At 38.0% G+C, this 14,885-nt stretch overlaps 1 protein-coding gene across 3 annotated transcripts in view; it reads right to left on the reverse strand.

Annotated features, from left to right (window-relative positions):
* MIGA1 (mitoguardin 1) overlaps positions 1-14,180 on the reverse strand; it is a 33,434-nt gene extending 19,254 nt beyond the window's left edge. For 2 of the 3 annotated variants that reach the window (XM_062497326.1, XM_062497325.1), the window contains exons 1-7: positions 14,142-14,180; positions 13,587-13,756; positions 11,723-11,900; positions 10,582-10,718; positions 10,218-10,344; positions 9,674-9,810; positions 8,821-8,944 (exon numbers count right to left, since the gene is read on the reverse strand). In XM_062497326.1, coding sequence (XP_062353310.1) covers positions 8,821-8,944; positions 9,674-9,810; positions 10,218-10,344; positions 10,582-10,718; positions 11,723-11,900; positions 13,587-13,709 — 826 coding nt within the window. In that variant the 5' untranslated portion in view covers positions 13,710-13,756; positions 14,142-14,180. Of the gene's footprint in view, positions 1-8,820; positions 8,945-9,673; positions 9,811-10,217; positions 10,345-10,581; positions 10,719-11,722; positions 11,901-12,664; positions 12,731-13,586; positions 13,757-14,141 lie in introns of all 3 variants that reach the window. The other variant, XM_062497324.1, reaches the window with a different exon arrangement.
* Between the last annotated feature and the right edge of the window lie 705 nt (positions 14,181-14,885).

The raw sequence follows: 14,885 nt of genomic DNA on the forward strand, positions 1-14,885 counted from the left end.
ACTGCTCAGGAATGTGACTGGCTTCTGCAAACCCAGCTGCACCGAGACATGGTTTAAGAACTTAAATTACTAAGACATGCTTAACTTTAAGCAATAAGACTTAAAGAATATCTTAAGTGCCCCACTGACTGGGGCCTACTTGCAATCCACTTGTCCCCAACCATGGGAAAGAACGAGCTAAGAATCCTTATAAAGTTGTACTTTATGAAGAGTTCTGAGTCTTTAGTTTAGTAAATAAGACCAATTATCAAATTTAAAAAATAAATTAATAACACTGTAGGGTTGCTAAATACATTAGTAATAACATATTAACACTTGAATCATAATGCAAGTAATGATTAGAGCAACCTGACCATTGGCAATCACCTAAGTTATGTACATTTTTTATTATTCAAGCTTGCTTTATTTTACCTTACTCTGGTTTACCACAGAAAACTAATACATTGACTAGATAGCAACTTTAGCTACATCTGTTTGAGCAGCTGCTAATCAGTGCCTGTGTATGTGGAAATATGCACACATTTACCTTTAAATACTCACAGCACTTCTCCATGTAGAACAAGGGCAGCTTTAAATAGCAGGAGAGAGAATAAAGCCTGGTGTGATCGACATGTGCTCTTGAATCAGTTACACCACAGCACTTTGCTACAAACTTGATTATTAAGTAAGGTGGGACATGTCACAGTCCAGATATCTCACAAAGAATTAGAGACAGTAATTTGTTTTAAAAAACCCCTTTAGTTTGAACTATCAAAAGGGAAAACAAACCCAGTTACTTCTTCTAAGAGTTTTAGCAATTGACTGCACAAATACATGCATGAGATAAAAATGACACATTAATCATAAATTTTACTCCCTCCATTGTTATTGCTCACTTTTGCTATAACTTTCCACAAAAATAAATTTACTCCCACATATAATTTTAACTTTGAAACATTTTGAGCTGAAATAGAAGTTTAAGAAAATCTTAAGATTTTAATTAAAAGGCCATTAGGAATGAAATGCTTACACAAGCTACTTGAGCCTTCCAGTTATAGGATAAACAATTAAAAAGACAAAGCCCAAACTAAATGCTTGCCAAATAAATGTGCAGAGCTGTAGTGATGGGGCATGGCTAGTGCTAAATAACAAGTCCTGTTAACAGCAATTCTTGAAGACTGTGCTGTGTGGATATACCACAACCTTTTATGCCAGCTTGATGGGTCAGTCTTCCACTTAAAGGGCAGCAAGATTTAAACACAGTAGACACATTCATTAAGAAAAGTTCTTATCTTTTGGGTATGTGCACATGCACACAGTGTTTTAATTTCATTTTCAGTCCTTGAAAATAAATTGCAGACAAAAGTGTATCTATTTCAGTTCTAACTACTGAATTAAAAAAAACTATAGTGCAGAGATCTGTATTGCTGATTTATGATTCTGCCAATATTCCATTTTGATATTGTGCTCCAAAGCAACTGGAAAGCTCAAAGTATCGTTTCTGCACTTCCAAGACTAAGCTACAAAACTAATAGAGTTGATTACCTTAGAAGTCTTTACAAATTCTGAATTATCACTGCCTTTATCTCCCCCAGCCTAATCTGGCTCACCTTTCTTCATTTTGCCCATAAACATTTCAGAAAAGCCTCTCTTAAAAGTAGACTGCAATGCAAGAAGACACTTTTCAGAGAAATTCTAGAAGAGGAATTGGCCCTATGGACCAAAACATGTTCTTGATCATCAGTTTATATAACCTCACACTGCCAGTACTCCAGCCAGAAAAATAAACACTTATCCCACCCTCACTCATTGCCATCTATCTGATTTTTCCTACCTCTAGAACATTTTTACTCACAATTTACACAAACCAATAGAAGTTAAGTGCATGTACACCTTTTCTAGTAAGAAAAAGAATCTGCAAACTATAACTTGTTAAGAATGTATCACAAAAACATGAGAGAGGAGAAATAAAAAAACCCCAACTTCCTGCATTTGGAGGTCTTTTTCCACCTATATATAATTTCAAAATGCAGGCAAGCAGTTATTGATTCAAGCCCTGACACGTGGGGAAAATGATTACTTTACTTAAAAAGATGGTAAATATGTACTTTTAACAATTTTTTTATGAGAGTCAATTGCAGCTGCTCACATATTGCAAAGAACAACCAGAAATAGTTGAGATGCATTTTGTGTTAGGAGGCCTGAGCAGCAATGTACACGAACAGCTAACTGAACAAAGTCTGGGAAATGAAATCATGTTGGTGGACTGTGGCTCCATTACAAGCAGCTTTTAGAGTTAAAAGCAGGATCAGCTTGTATTACATTTGAAGAGAAGTTCCCAAGGGAGAAAGACATCTTAAGAGAGAGGAATAATCTGGTCAGAAAAATGAGCAAAGGTGATTTTTATGAACAACAGTTAGGTCCATGTCAGACAAGCAAGTTTGAAATGGACAAGGTAAGACAAAACATGGCAGGAGTCAAGAAGTGACAGACAAGGGCTTAGACAGGAGTTTTGGTGTGGGCAGAAAGAAAACAGGGCTCAGGGATGCCATTTAAGGGAAAGCAATGAGGTGTATAAATAGCCTGCACTGTAGGATCTAACAGCAAAGCTGCTGGGCAAACAGTAACAAGGGTCCTCAAAAACCAGAAACAGACTCTTTCTCATCCTACTGGAAGGGCTTCTGGAAAATCCTCCAAGCTAAGTGACCACAGTAAGCGACCCTGACTGTTCCAGGGCTGGGTCAGTGAACAGTAAAATAGATTTCTTTTCACTGTTGAAAAGATTTCAGCTTCTAGGATTAACAGAAAAATACACTCCATGTTAGCAAATAGCAACAGAAAGATACATATTTTAAATACCAATATTTTTCAGCAGCAGTAACTTCACTGCATGTCTGTGCAAAGCTACTTTGCATTTTTAGTAGAGTGCTTCCAAAACTAAGAGTATGACTGAGAAAGCCAAGCATCATAGTATTTTCATAGACAAAATGACTGAAAAAATATTTTTGCTTCAGTATTACATTGAACTTCTAACTACCAATCTTACTCTATCCAAGCACTGTACCTAGTTTGATAAGGAATTCTGATAAGGAATTTTATGGACAGCAATTTAGAAAGAAAGTGTTATTAATATTGGACAAAATGCCTTTAAAGGGAAGACTTAAATATTACTGATTAGGGAAGACATACAATCCAATTCAAACATCTGCACTTTGAGTATCTCTTGAGTGTCAGAAATAAGGAGTTGCAGCAACAATTTGCAGTATGAGACACCTCATGTTTTAGCAGTTACTAAACTTCAACAAACTGCAATAGCTTAAAATTACATTCAAAATATGCATTTTTTAAATAGCACTGGAATAACTTCTCCAGGCTTTTTCTTCAACTTAGAAATAATGTTTTCTTTTCTTTTCCCCCATTTGTTGGGATGAATACATTTTCACACTTAGAGAAAAAACTTGTTTTGTTAGGACTTCAATCCTGTTTGAGCCACTAGAAAAATGTTTAGGGTTTCTCCAAAAAAATTAAGAAATTATTTAATGTAAATGTATCTTGAAGGAAGAAAGCAAGCAAAAGTTTTCAAGTTTACATAAAAACATAACAAGTTACACAACTCTATGTTCTTTTATAGGATGTGCTACTAGAGCTCACCTATGCAAAGTGTTACAAACTGCTCCTCATTGGAGACTAGGAATTATAACTAGAAACATTTGTTGTACATAGGCAAATAAAATACACTCAAACTAAAATTTTAAAACAAATTTTTTCCAATAACATTTCAGAGGCAGGAAAGAAATACAGGCTGTAGATATTAATCCATGGAAAGGAAGACATTACAGAAGTCTGTTAATAAATTATATAAAAGAGAGGTTTCAACAGCTTCACTGATTATGCAAAGATTTTTGTTTTAAGAGCTGCTGAAGAAAAGGTTTCTAATATGTAAATCAGTTCTCCAAACAGCTTTGTCACTAGGTTAAAGGCTGTGCTTATTCTCTCTAAAATGCCAGACATATCTTTGAGTGTGAGAAGAAAATTAAAAAAAGAAACAGACAAACCTTTCAACAAAATCATCCAACAGCACAGACCTTTGTGAGAGATTTTATTGTGGTAGCTCAAACATTTCATTTGTTTTAAACTGTATAACTGATACACAATAAAAAGTAAATATTTAAAAAATTAAAATGGATTAACATTTGAACATTTTCATATTGTCAAAAAGTTTAAGGGCCAATGTACACAAGTCACCATCAATTTGAATGCCAGCATTCCTTTTTATAGTAGAAATTAAAATAATAATATGAAGTGTTAGGAATTTAGCACTGACAAGGAACCCTACTATTTGAGAATTTTCCCCTCTGACCTGAAATTCTGCTTGTAAGTAAAGTTATTGTTTCTCTCCTAACTCTTTGAATTCCTCCCAAGTTAACTCGACTAACATTTCAGTCTGCAAGAAAATATCTAAACAGAAAAAAAAAATAGGGAGAACTTTCTTCAAGGGCAGACTACTGCAAGTACTGGAAACTTTTAACCCTCTACACACCTTCACATTCTTTACTGAGAAATAACAGGATGAATATTTTGTTTGCTTTGTGCCAACCGCCTCCTTTCTATGGACTGCAGCCTCACGACAGCCTGTTCGTAGCTTCCCAAGCTGGTTCACTGTACTAAGAGGCACAGCATAATAACAACCACAGCCCTACATATTTCTTTTATTATCATACCCAGAAGTACTTTTTGTACAGAATTCTTATTTTAGCTAACTGATTTATATGATAATACTGAAAGTCCGGTGGAGAATGCAACAACAGTGAACACCACGGCATTCCATTATTTCATCTATTAAAAATGCAAGTCTTTTCTAGGGTTGTATTAATAATTTATAACTCAACAACAGCTTACCAAGTTGAAAATTATTATTTGCAATTATTTTTTATTATTATTACCCTTAATAGTATTCTACTCACAGGGAGAAAATATATTTATTTATACTCTGTCTTCTGCACTGCTGAAAGCTGAATATTTGGAACTATTGGAAGTAGCTGTCCTAGCAGGCAGAAGAGAGACACTTCAGACACAGCCATGAAGAAAGACAGTGGCTGCAGTGATAAGCTCTTGTATTCCAAGAGGCCCCAGGTAACTCATTCCTGACTCTCCCATGTGACATGTTACCACAGCCTCCTCCAGAAGGCTGCTGCTTGGCAAACTGTTCATTGTGCACAACCAAATTAAAATAGTAAGTGGGATCACAAAGTGAAAAGCAAATCTGTGTATGATTGATCAATATCAGCAGTAAGATCTAAATTTGATTTGACAGAGGGAAATGTTGATCTGGGAAGAGTAACATTTAAAGGTTTTGGGAAAGAGCAGCATCTGTGAACAGCAGATAAACAGGGGGAGAAGGTTTCAGGAGCTCCAGAAGTTTGATAGAAGAATTTACAGAGAAAGCCAAAATTGAGAAATTGCTAGAAATTTTTACCTTCGTAAGTTTCCTTCTAAACAAATTTGGAATTCCTTATAAACCAAATTATAAGCAAATTACATTCTTATAAATAAGAAGTTCAGTCAGGCATTTATGTAGCACTTGACAGCATCTGTCCAGTTGTCAGAGCCTCAGCTCCAGCTGTGACTGATCACAAACACTTCAGGTAGAGAAAACAGAAGAAACATCCACAAACCCTATCTATCTTTTCTATGCATCAGAGAAAACAAAAAAATCCACACAGAGCTAAACATTTTCTGATTATTGTTGTGGGTGAACAGTTGAAACCCTGAAGCATGAGTGCTGGTTATAAGCATTTTATAAGCATTTTTTATGAGCTGCAAGTGTCATCACAGAGTAGTTTGGGTTGGAAGGGACATTAAAGACCATCTCATTCCAACCCCTGCCAACACTAGATCAAGTGGCTCAAAGCCCTGTCCAGCCTGACCTTGAGCACTTCCATGGAAGGGGCAACTACAAATTTATTAAGGACAAAGGCTTTTACTTATTTCACTCCGAGGCCCACAGAAGAAGTAAAAATAGGAGTAAGGGGAAATACTTAAATGCCAGATAGACCACACTGACCACTTAGCCCCAGGTTTGTATCTTCCTCTCAAAGAATGAAAAACATCCCTCAAAACAGGACTAAAAAAATAATCTTGCCTCTGAAGTGTGTTGAGGGTTGCTTACTTCAGAACTTCACCTGTTTCACTTGAACTAGAAATTCGATCTATTTATGACTCTAACAACAAGCTCTACAAAACCCCCAAGCACCACATACCTTTTCCATGTGTAAGCAGCTATTCAGAACAAGTCACCTCTCAGTATTTTCTTCAGTAACGAGCTGACATGCCCAACATGAACCACAGATCAGCTTGTTTTTCCAAAACATGGAAAATTTTTATGGCCTGCTTTGTGCTGTCTAGAATCTCCAATCTTCTGAAATATGACCAACAGAACAGGACACAGTATTCTACAACAACACCAACCCAACACTTGCATCTCTGCCTCTATTCTGGTGCTGTAAAAGTTTATTTTCTGCAGCAATGTGCTAAGGGCTTACACTGATTATGATGTGAAAATTTCATTAAGTGTTTCTTCATGATTTTTATTTTAAAATCTCTCACCTGTATGTACAATCCATACCTGCCAGAATCAAATGCAGTTTGTTACTATTTAAAGAGATAATTCAGATCTTTATTACTAACCTTTGCTTTAATTCAATGCTTTAAATGCCCTAAATTATAAATTTTCACCAATGATCAGCTCTACAAATGATTTTATAATCAATTATACAGCTGATAAAATTACAGCATTTGACCAAGTACCTTCCCTAAAAAGTAGATCTTTTCTTTAACAGTGGGCAGAAATATAAATAAATGTTCACATCAGTGAGCTAAATATTATCATCTAATTTATGGTATACCAGTTCACCAAAGTGCAGATCTCTCAAAAACCTACAATCCAAGAAAGCTTACCTGCTATGAAACTGTATCAACTGGCACTAATTAAATACTGTATTACTTTGTCTGTGGTAACAGAACTTCAAATTAGCAACTCTGTTTCACAGGCATGACATGCTGGAGATTGTTCTACATGACTGGGAAAATCCCCATTTATCTCAAAATCCTAACAAACAAACAAGCAACCCCCATTCTCATCTTTCAAGATTAATGAACAGTAAATGGCAGATTAGGATGTTTTCTTTAACTTCTTAAAGAAGTTTGAGGCATAAATTATCCAGAAAAACATCTCAGCTACCTATTTTGCCACAAATTATATTCATTCCTACATAGCATAGGACCCCTCATTTCTGTTTCTGTTCAGAACTGTAATTTGTATTTCTCAGTAGAGTGTTACTCTTATTCTTAGTAGTGAAAAGAAGGCTGTATTATCTTTATTTCTTTTGACCACTGGGAATTCATAATTTTCTTGGACTTGCCTATTCTTGTGACTCTTGAACTCTTCCATTCCTATTGTTAATATATCTAATATTGAATTAGATATTCAAGCATTACAAGCACTACAAAGGAGATGATGTCCTTCTGATTTTTTATTAAAACATTCTGAAAAAGCGAAGCATCCTTTAATATACTTGCTGTTCAAATCAAAAATTCAAGAAAGATAATGATGAAAAGCTCCAAATCCTGAACACAGAAAACAGTATTCAACAGCATTCTAAGCCAGTTCATTCCCTTTTTCCTCACTCATCTGGGCCAGCACAAATAAAATTTAAATAATAAAGTAACTCAAGAGATCACAAATTATTTCTATAAAGAACATTTAAAAGGAATCAAATTCTCCAAAGATTCTTGGTAAACAAGAATTTAGTTATCACATCTGGAAAATGAAATATTAATTGTAAATACTCCCAGAGTAACCAAGCACAAGAATAACTAAACACAATGAGCATTCACATGAAGTCCTTTGAGTACCATTTTATTAATTTGGCCCGAAGACAGAAATCACAAATAAACTTCTAATTATAATGGATATAAAATGCAACTTGACCGATGGTTTCAGATATCAAAATGAAATGTTCAAATGCTTTTTTTTGCTTTAAGGGTTGCATTTACAGGTGTATGCAGCTGAGTCAGAAAGCCAGCTCTGACCTGAGTCCAATTCCCCCCTTGGTCAAGGCTGTGTTTGGTCGATGCAGGAGGAGGAGCAGGGCCAAGAGAGGACAGCACAGCACTGCCACCTCGTGCCAGGCAAGTCGGAGCCCGGAACACAGCTCCTGACAGACAGAACCTAGAACGTGCTCTGCCTTCTAACTCTACAGTTATTTGAGATCAGATGCTTCATCTTGAATTATCAACGGGTACAACAGCTTCCGTTCTTAAGATCCAATTCTTTCAATAAAAGTAATCAAACTATCTGTACTTAATCAGCATGTCAGGCAGCAGCTAGCTACTCATTATATTTGCTGTTGTAACAACTTTGATCACAGTTCTGAGTGACTATCTCACTCACCAGAGATGAGACCTTTGCCAATGGCTATCTGCTTCAGATTAAGTCTTTCCAGTTTAATTTTCCTTTTCGGTAAAAAATTTATGACAAAGCATACAAAGTTTCAGAGTTCAGAAAATGCATAAAACCTCAGAACACCCACACTATAAAGAGTCATATATTCTTGCTGTATATATGTTTAAATACTGACAAGTTACAAAGAAAACAACTTCCTTTCAATCCATTGTTTTCTAAAATAGAACCACATCATCAAACACAAAATAATAACTTAAAGAATATAATTTTTTGGTTGTTGTTGATTTGCTGATAAATATAACTTTGCTATGGATATTTCAGTCCTTCCCCAAGAGCTGTAATTACAAGCAGAAAAGATGTAAAGTAGCAGTACTCACCAATATCATTAGCTAGAGCAGCAGGATCAGAGACCCCAAGGGTGGCTTCAAACTCTTCCTGAAGACGATAAGCTCTTTGAAGAAGAGATTCAAGCTTATGAATGAATTCAGCACTAATGATATCCTGCAAGAAGACAGACATTAGAAGATTTTCCATTTTCTTTCAGCCTGTAAGATTCCTTTGCAAATTCCAAGGATATTAAGCCTTCACAGAGCAAACCGTGCCACATTAATTTCCTACAAACCACACAGGGACACTGGCAGATGAAAACTGCAACATCCACAATATATACATTTTTCAGAACACACACATTTTATTTCAAGTAATAAAAAATAAAATCTAAATTTAAAAATATTTTTAAATTATCTGTGATGTTTGCTGCACTAGAAATAATGAAGATAACACATCTGTTTATCTCAAAATATTTTTAGCATTTAGTTGACAAAAAGGAGGAAAATAAAGTTTAAGTACATTGTTTGTGGATATGCACAAATCGATAATTTTTCCTTGAGACATTTATCTTCAGCAAGTAGATACTCTCTCACATAATCACAAAAGAAAGAAAACACCCAAGGGATTATGTGCAGGGAAGCTGTCTGCTTGACAGCTGGATAATACTGTCTAGAAGCAAACACTGATGCATCAGCAATTACCAAAATATAAATGTTAATGTCCCTTCCCATGCCCTCCTCCAAATAACCAACCAAAAGAGTCAGAAGGAATGAACTCAGGTCTCCTTTAAATACACTACTACTAAATTGGAAATTGAATCAATTGTCAAGTTTGGTAACTGAATTTGAAAAGATTCACACTGAACACATTGTCAGAGCAATACATTACAGCTGTACTCACTTCTACACTTTCTTCTGCAATTGCATCTCCTGCTCCCAGCTTAATGGAACCACAGATTGCTTCATCTTCAACTTGCCTGTTACGAAAAGTTAGGGCCTGCTCCCAGCGCCTCAGTGCTTCTTCAAACAGCTCCATACCTAGGGCAGAGCAGGAACTGCTTCAGCTGCATTCATGTTTTAGATACAAGGGAAAATATGTAATAATTGTCACAGAGATGTAAGTTGAAACAACATTACTCCCCAGCCTATACCAGTGTATTTCCAGTACATATTTACCTTCTTTTTGTGTAAAGAAACATGATAATTGTCCCCATGTGTCAGGGCTTGATTTAAGGATTACTACTGCAAATAGTGGAAGTAAAAGCATTCTGGAAAACTAACTTTAGATCAAGTATGATTTCATGATTTTATAGAAATGTTTGCAGACACTTGTCACCAGGACACTGAGAAAGAACACAATAATATTTTGTGTAACTTTACCATAAATCCAAGAAATTATTTACACTCACTATAAGCAGATGCTGAATATTCTTATGATAACTTACCCATCAAATATAAATTTTCAGGTGTAGTCACTGGAATATTGACAAGCTTAACATCATCTTCATCTGCTTTATCCCAGGAATTAGAATTGGCACAAGCACAACTGTGACAAGAGGTGGCACTCTGAACCTTAAAAAACAAGCTGTTGTTATAGAGAGTATCCTTAAAATCACATTCCTGCCACATTACATCCAAGCCAACTGCCTAGAAACTGGTTTTACTGTGTGGTGAGGACAGTGGTTTCTCAGCATCCCTAGCTGCCTGTGCAGCTGGTTCAGGAAACTTCCTTCAGCTCAGGGAAGCCTTTAGATGCATATTCAATGCAAGTTAACAGACATCCAAGAGCCTTAAAACATTTTTACTTACCGAGGTCAGGCTTTGAACTGAACCAGAGTATTTACTGAAAAGTCCTCCATTTGCATAGATACAGGACTGAGATCCTTTTTCCTTGGCAGAGCTCAGAGAAAGAGTCAAGTTTTGTCGACTACTGGAACAACTAGAACCTAAGAGATACATTTATTTTAAACCTCTTGCCAACTCAAAATATTGCTTCTTTTGCAAATCTATCAAGAATTGTATGAGCTCTTTTCAATAAAATCCAGTTTAGAAGCAAACAACAATTATTCTTTTATTTACAGCTCTACTTGAGAAACTCCGTATTAGAATTCACTAACTGCAAAAATAACTATGAACTTTAGCTTAATTATTCACCTATTCTATAAAAAATAAGATCTGAGTTTCTCTGTATTGAGATACACACACAAGAATGGCAAAACACATTGTTAATACACTACTGATAAAAATAGTTTTAATCCTGGTTCACAATTAAAACTTCACCTTTGACAAGAAGCCCAGCTTCTTTATAAGATACTGTAATTTTGTTTCTAATTTGACAAACTCAAAATTTAAAGTCTAGCAATTCAAACCCAGTCAGGTGTTCCATCCTATGGAGATGATTAGAGGGATGGAGCACCTCCCCTTATGAGGAAAGGTTAAAAGTTGGGTTTGTTGAGCCTGGAGAAGGCTCCAGGGAGACCTTGATGCAGACTTTCAGTACTTAAAGGAGGTCAATAAGAAAGATGGGAACAGACTTTTTAGAAGGGTCTGCTGCAGTAGGAAAAGGGGTTATGGTTTTAATACTAAAAGAGGGCTGATTTACATTAGATAACAAGGAAGAAAGTTTTTACCATGAGGATGCTAAAACACTGGAATGGATTGCCCAGAGCAGTCATGGATGCCCCATCCATGGAAACCTTCAAGCCCAGGTTGGATGGGGCTATGACCAACTTGGTCTAGCTGAAGATATGCCTGCTCAAGCAGGGATTGGACTGGAAGAACTCTAAAGGTCCCTTCAAACCCAAAATATTCCATGATCAAAGGAAGATTAAAAAGTGCATGACTACTACAGTCATGCACACCCATCCCATCACACTTTTTTTCCTCTCCAAGAAAACAAACAAGCAAACAAACAAACAAACAAAAAACAACTGGGGGTTCCATGACTTACCTTTTTCTGAAGCAGCTGCTTTTGTACACTCTAATATGAGATGAGTTGGTTCCCATGGTGGCACTTTCTTGTTTTTCTTTCCACGTCTTCTTTTAAAGTGATGGGCCAGAAAAATCACAGATATTGCACTCACTGCTGTTACTGTGAAAAGTTTCTTTAACCCTGGGGAAAGCTTTATCTGAAAATAAAAGTGTGATTTAATTGCAAATATATATACTGAGAGACAGACTGCAGCACCAAGAACTATGAGGCATATTGCAAATCCACACTATAGGGATCTAAGCAAATGACTTTCAAACAAAGATTAGGGTTTTTTAAATTTCTTTTTAATGCAACAACAATGCAGGGCTTCAATTAAATCTCTAACAGCCAAAAATTACTGAGAAGGAATTCTCCTTGCACAACTACATTACTTCTTGCACTGTGAAAGAATGGAAGAACCTAATGCCAACATTCATGTGATGTTTCAATTTGAGTAGAACATGTATTTAGATACATTTCTCTACAGTAACAGTTTTGAAAAAAAAAAGCATTTTATTTTGGATCTAGATCAGTCATAGGTCTATAGGTGTTAATGTTAGTAAGAATCACATACACAACCATCTTGTATCAAAAGCCATTAACAAAAAAAAAATTGCAGCATACAAATAACAAGATACACAAAGAAGAAAAGTGCCATTTAACTGGAAACCACAGTTCGCATTCACAAAAATCTTTTGGAAACTTATGCTGCTTGAGGAACAGACTGCTGGGAGAAAACCAGATCCACAGTCCTTGGGATTCATAGGGTGTTTGTGTAACATGATTCCTCATACCAGAGAGAGCACAGAGCACTACTGCACTCTGCACTCACTTCTGGTTGCTGTGCAGTTGGTAAATACTATCTGAAGAAACATTAAAAGCTTCTCTCTACCCTGTGTTTACAGTCAACAAGTCAAGCACCTTTGACTTGAGAACTCTGCCCTTCCAGGTACCATGCCTTGACTGAGGTCTACAACTACCACTGCACTCTGTGAGGAAGAGGAAATGCCTGAAACACAGCACCAACACAAAGCCTACAAATTTCACAAAAGACTACTGTATTTCACAGAAAAGAGTTAACAACCAAACACCTGCAATTAAAACCTCTAAGATCACAAAAGTAAATGTTAAAATGAATACTTCAACGAATGGCAAATGGATTTCTTAAAATTTGTGTGTGGCTGCAGACATGATTATAAATTGATTATTAGTGAAATGAAAATCTCTAGAAAGAGGAAAGTTAATAGTTGCACATAAGGGAGTTGCATGTGGTATTTAAAAAGCACATGAGTATGCTGCAGCATGAAAAAGAAAAATGATCTTGCAATGAGAGTTTTGAAGTATTTAATACATAGAAAAAATGCGCAAATGAGCATATGCAGCTAAGACTGAGAATATCTTATCCTGGTTTTATATGCAATGAAAGAAAAGTACTTACAGGGAACTGTGAAATATTACAGCTTTTGCTTATAAGTCTAATTCAATAAAAATAAAATACAGTCATTAATACTATTGAGAATAATTACTCAATACTATTATTCAAAATTTAATGACAGCTACCAAAAAAATCTACAAGAAAAAAAAAACAATTTGAGAACTTTGGTAATAACTGCACTGTTACAAAATGAAGATATACAGACATTGCAGGTAAAGCAGTATGATGATGTACTAAGCATTTATTAGCAGAAAAAGACAAGAAGACACACTTATTTTAGTTCAGTGTTATAAACAAAGTAAACCCCAAGGTATTCTGCACAGATTTAATCCACACTCACAAGAACACGCACAATAAACTTCTAAATGTTTAACAAAAGTAACAATATTTAGATAATGTATTTATTACCTGGTTAAGAGAATAATACCAAGAAAGGGGAAGATGAAACACCCGTAAAGCTACCGTCCTCAGAGAAAATCGTGTCTCAGTAACAGCTTCTTCTGACATGGCTCCTTCTCTCCCATACCTCATTAAGCAAAACTGTCTTGAAAAGAATCACAGATGGTCTCTGGAATACTCTGTCAAATGAAGGATACATACTAAGTTATGCAACAGAAGAACAGAAGCCCAGGACGATTTTCTTCTATAAGCTCGAATCTCTTTATCACAGGTACATGACTTGTTTGATTGGTGTTTTTGAGTAGAGGCAAGACTTAATGTGGAGACAGTAAATTTTCTGGTTCAGCTTAGGCCGCGTTTGTCCAGTAGCTGTGTGCAGCCGTGCAGATAAATGTACAACCAGGGCTAAGGAGGGCTCGGTCTGCTCTGACAGGCGGCCGCTCCCCTACTACAGCCTCCGAGTCACGCCCGGCAACACCCCTGCCTCTGAAAGCACGACTACCGAAGAATATACTCGTCAGCTAAAAGAGCTAAAAGATTTGAGGGCAGCCAGAAAAAGTTTACCTCGTTCAGCGCCTCGTTTATTTTGCAGACACACCACGAGAAACGCCACTACAGCCTGACGTAATCCCCCCGATGCAGGCGCACCCCTCCCGCTCCCTGATGCTGAACACAAGGCGAAGCCTCCGAACCGCGACTCCGCAACCGCGGCACGGAGGGAGGCGATGGGGCCGCGGGGCAGAAGCCACCTCCGTCCGAGCCCTCCTCAGCCCGGGCAGCCCCGGCACCGCGGGCGGGCAGCGGACAAAACCGGGTGCCTCGCGCGCCCCCCAGCCCCTCCCCGCAGCCGCTCGCGTCAAAGCGGCCGCGCTCTCCCGGGGGCCGGGCCGGGCCGTTACAGCTGCCGCACTCAGTTACCTGCCCGCCGAGCACCGGGGCCGCGGGCAGCTCCGTCCGCTCCCGCCCCGGCGCTGCCCGGAGACCGGCGGGATCTGCTTCCGGCACAGGGAGAAGCGGCCGCTGTCGGTCGGGAGGAGCCGCTACCACGTGAGGGGACCCGCGGCGTCAAGAATCCACGCCCGCCATCTTTGCTCCGGGCATCTCCGGCTGCGGCCGGGCCGGGCCGGGCCGGGGCGGGATGCGCGCCTGGCGCCGCCATCTTTGTGCAGGGCAGCGCTCATTCTGAGGCGCTCGGCGCCGCCATCTTTGTCGGGGGCGCGTCCCGCGGCGGCGTCGCGGCGGCCGCGCCCGCCCGTCCGCGCGTGTGCGGGGCGGCACCGGCGGAGCCGCGGCCCGGGCGCGCCCAGC

The sequence above is a fragment of the Cinclus cinclus genome, chromosome 8, assembly GCF_963662255.1.
Source record: "Cinclus cinclus chromosome 8, bCinCin1.1, whole genome shotgun sequence".
Classification (NCBI taxonomy): domain Eukaryota; kingdom Metazoa; phylum Chordata; class Aves; order Passeriformes; family Cinclidae; genus Cinclus; species Cinclus cinclus.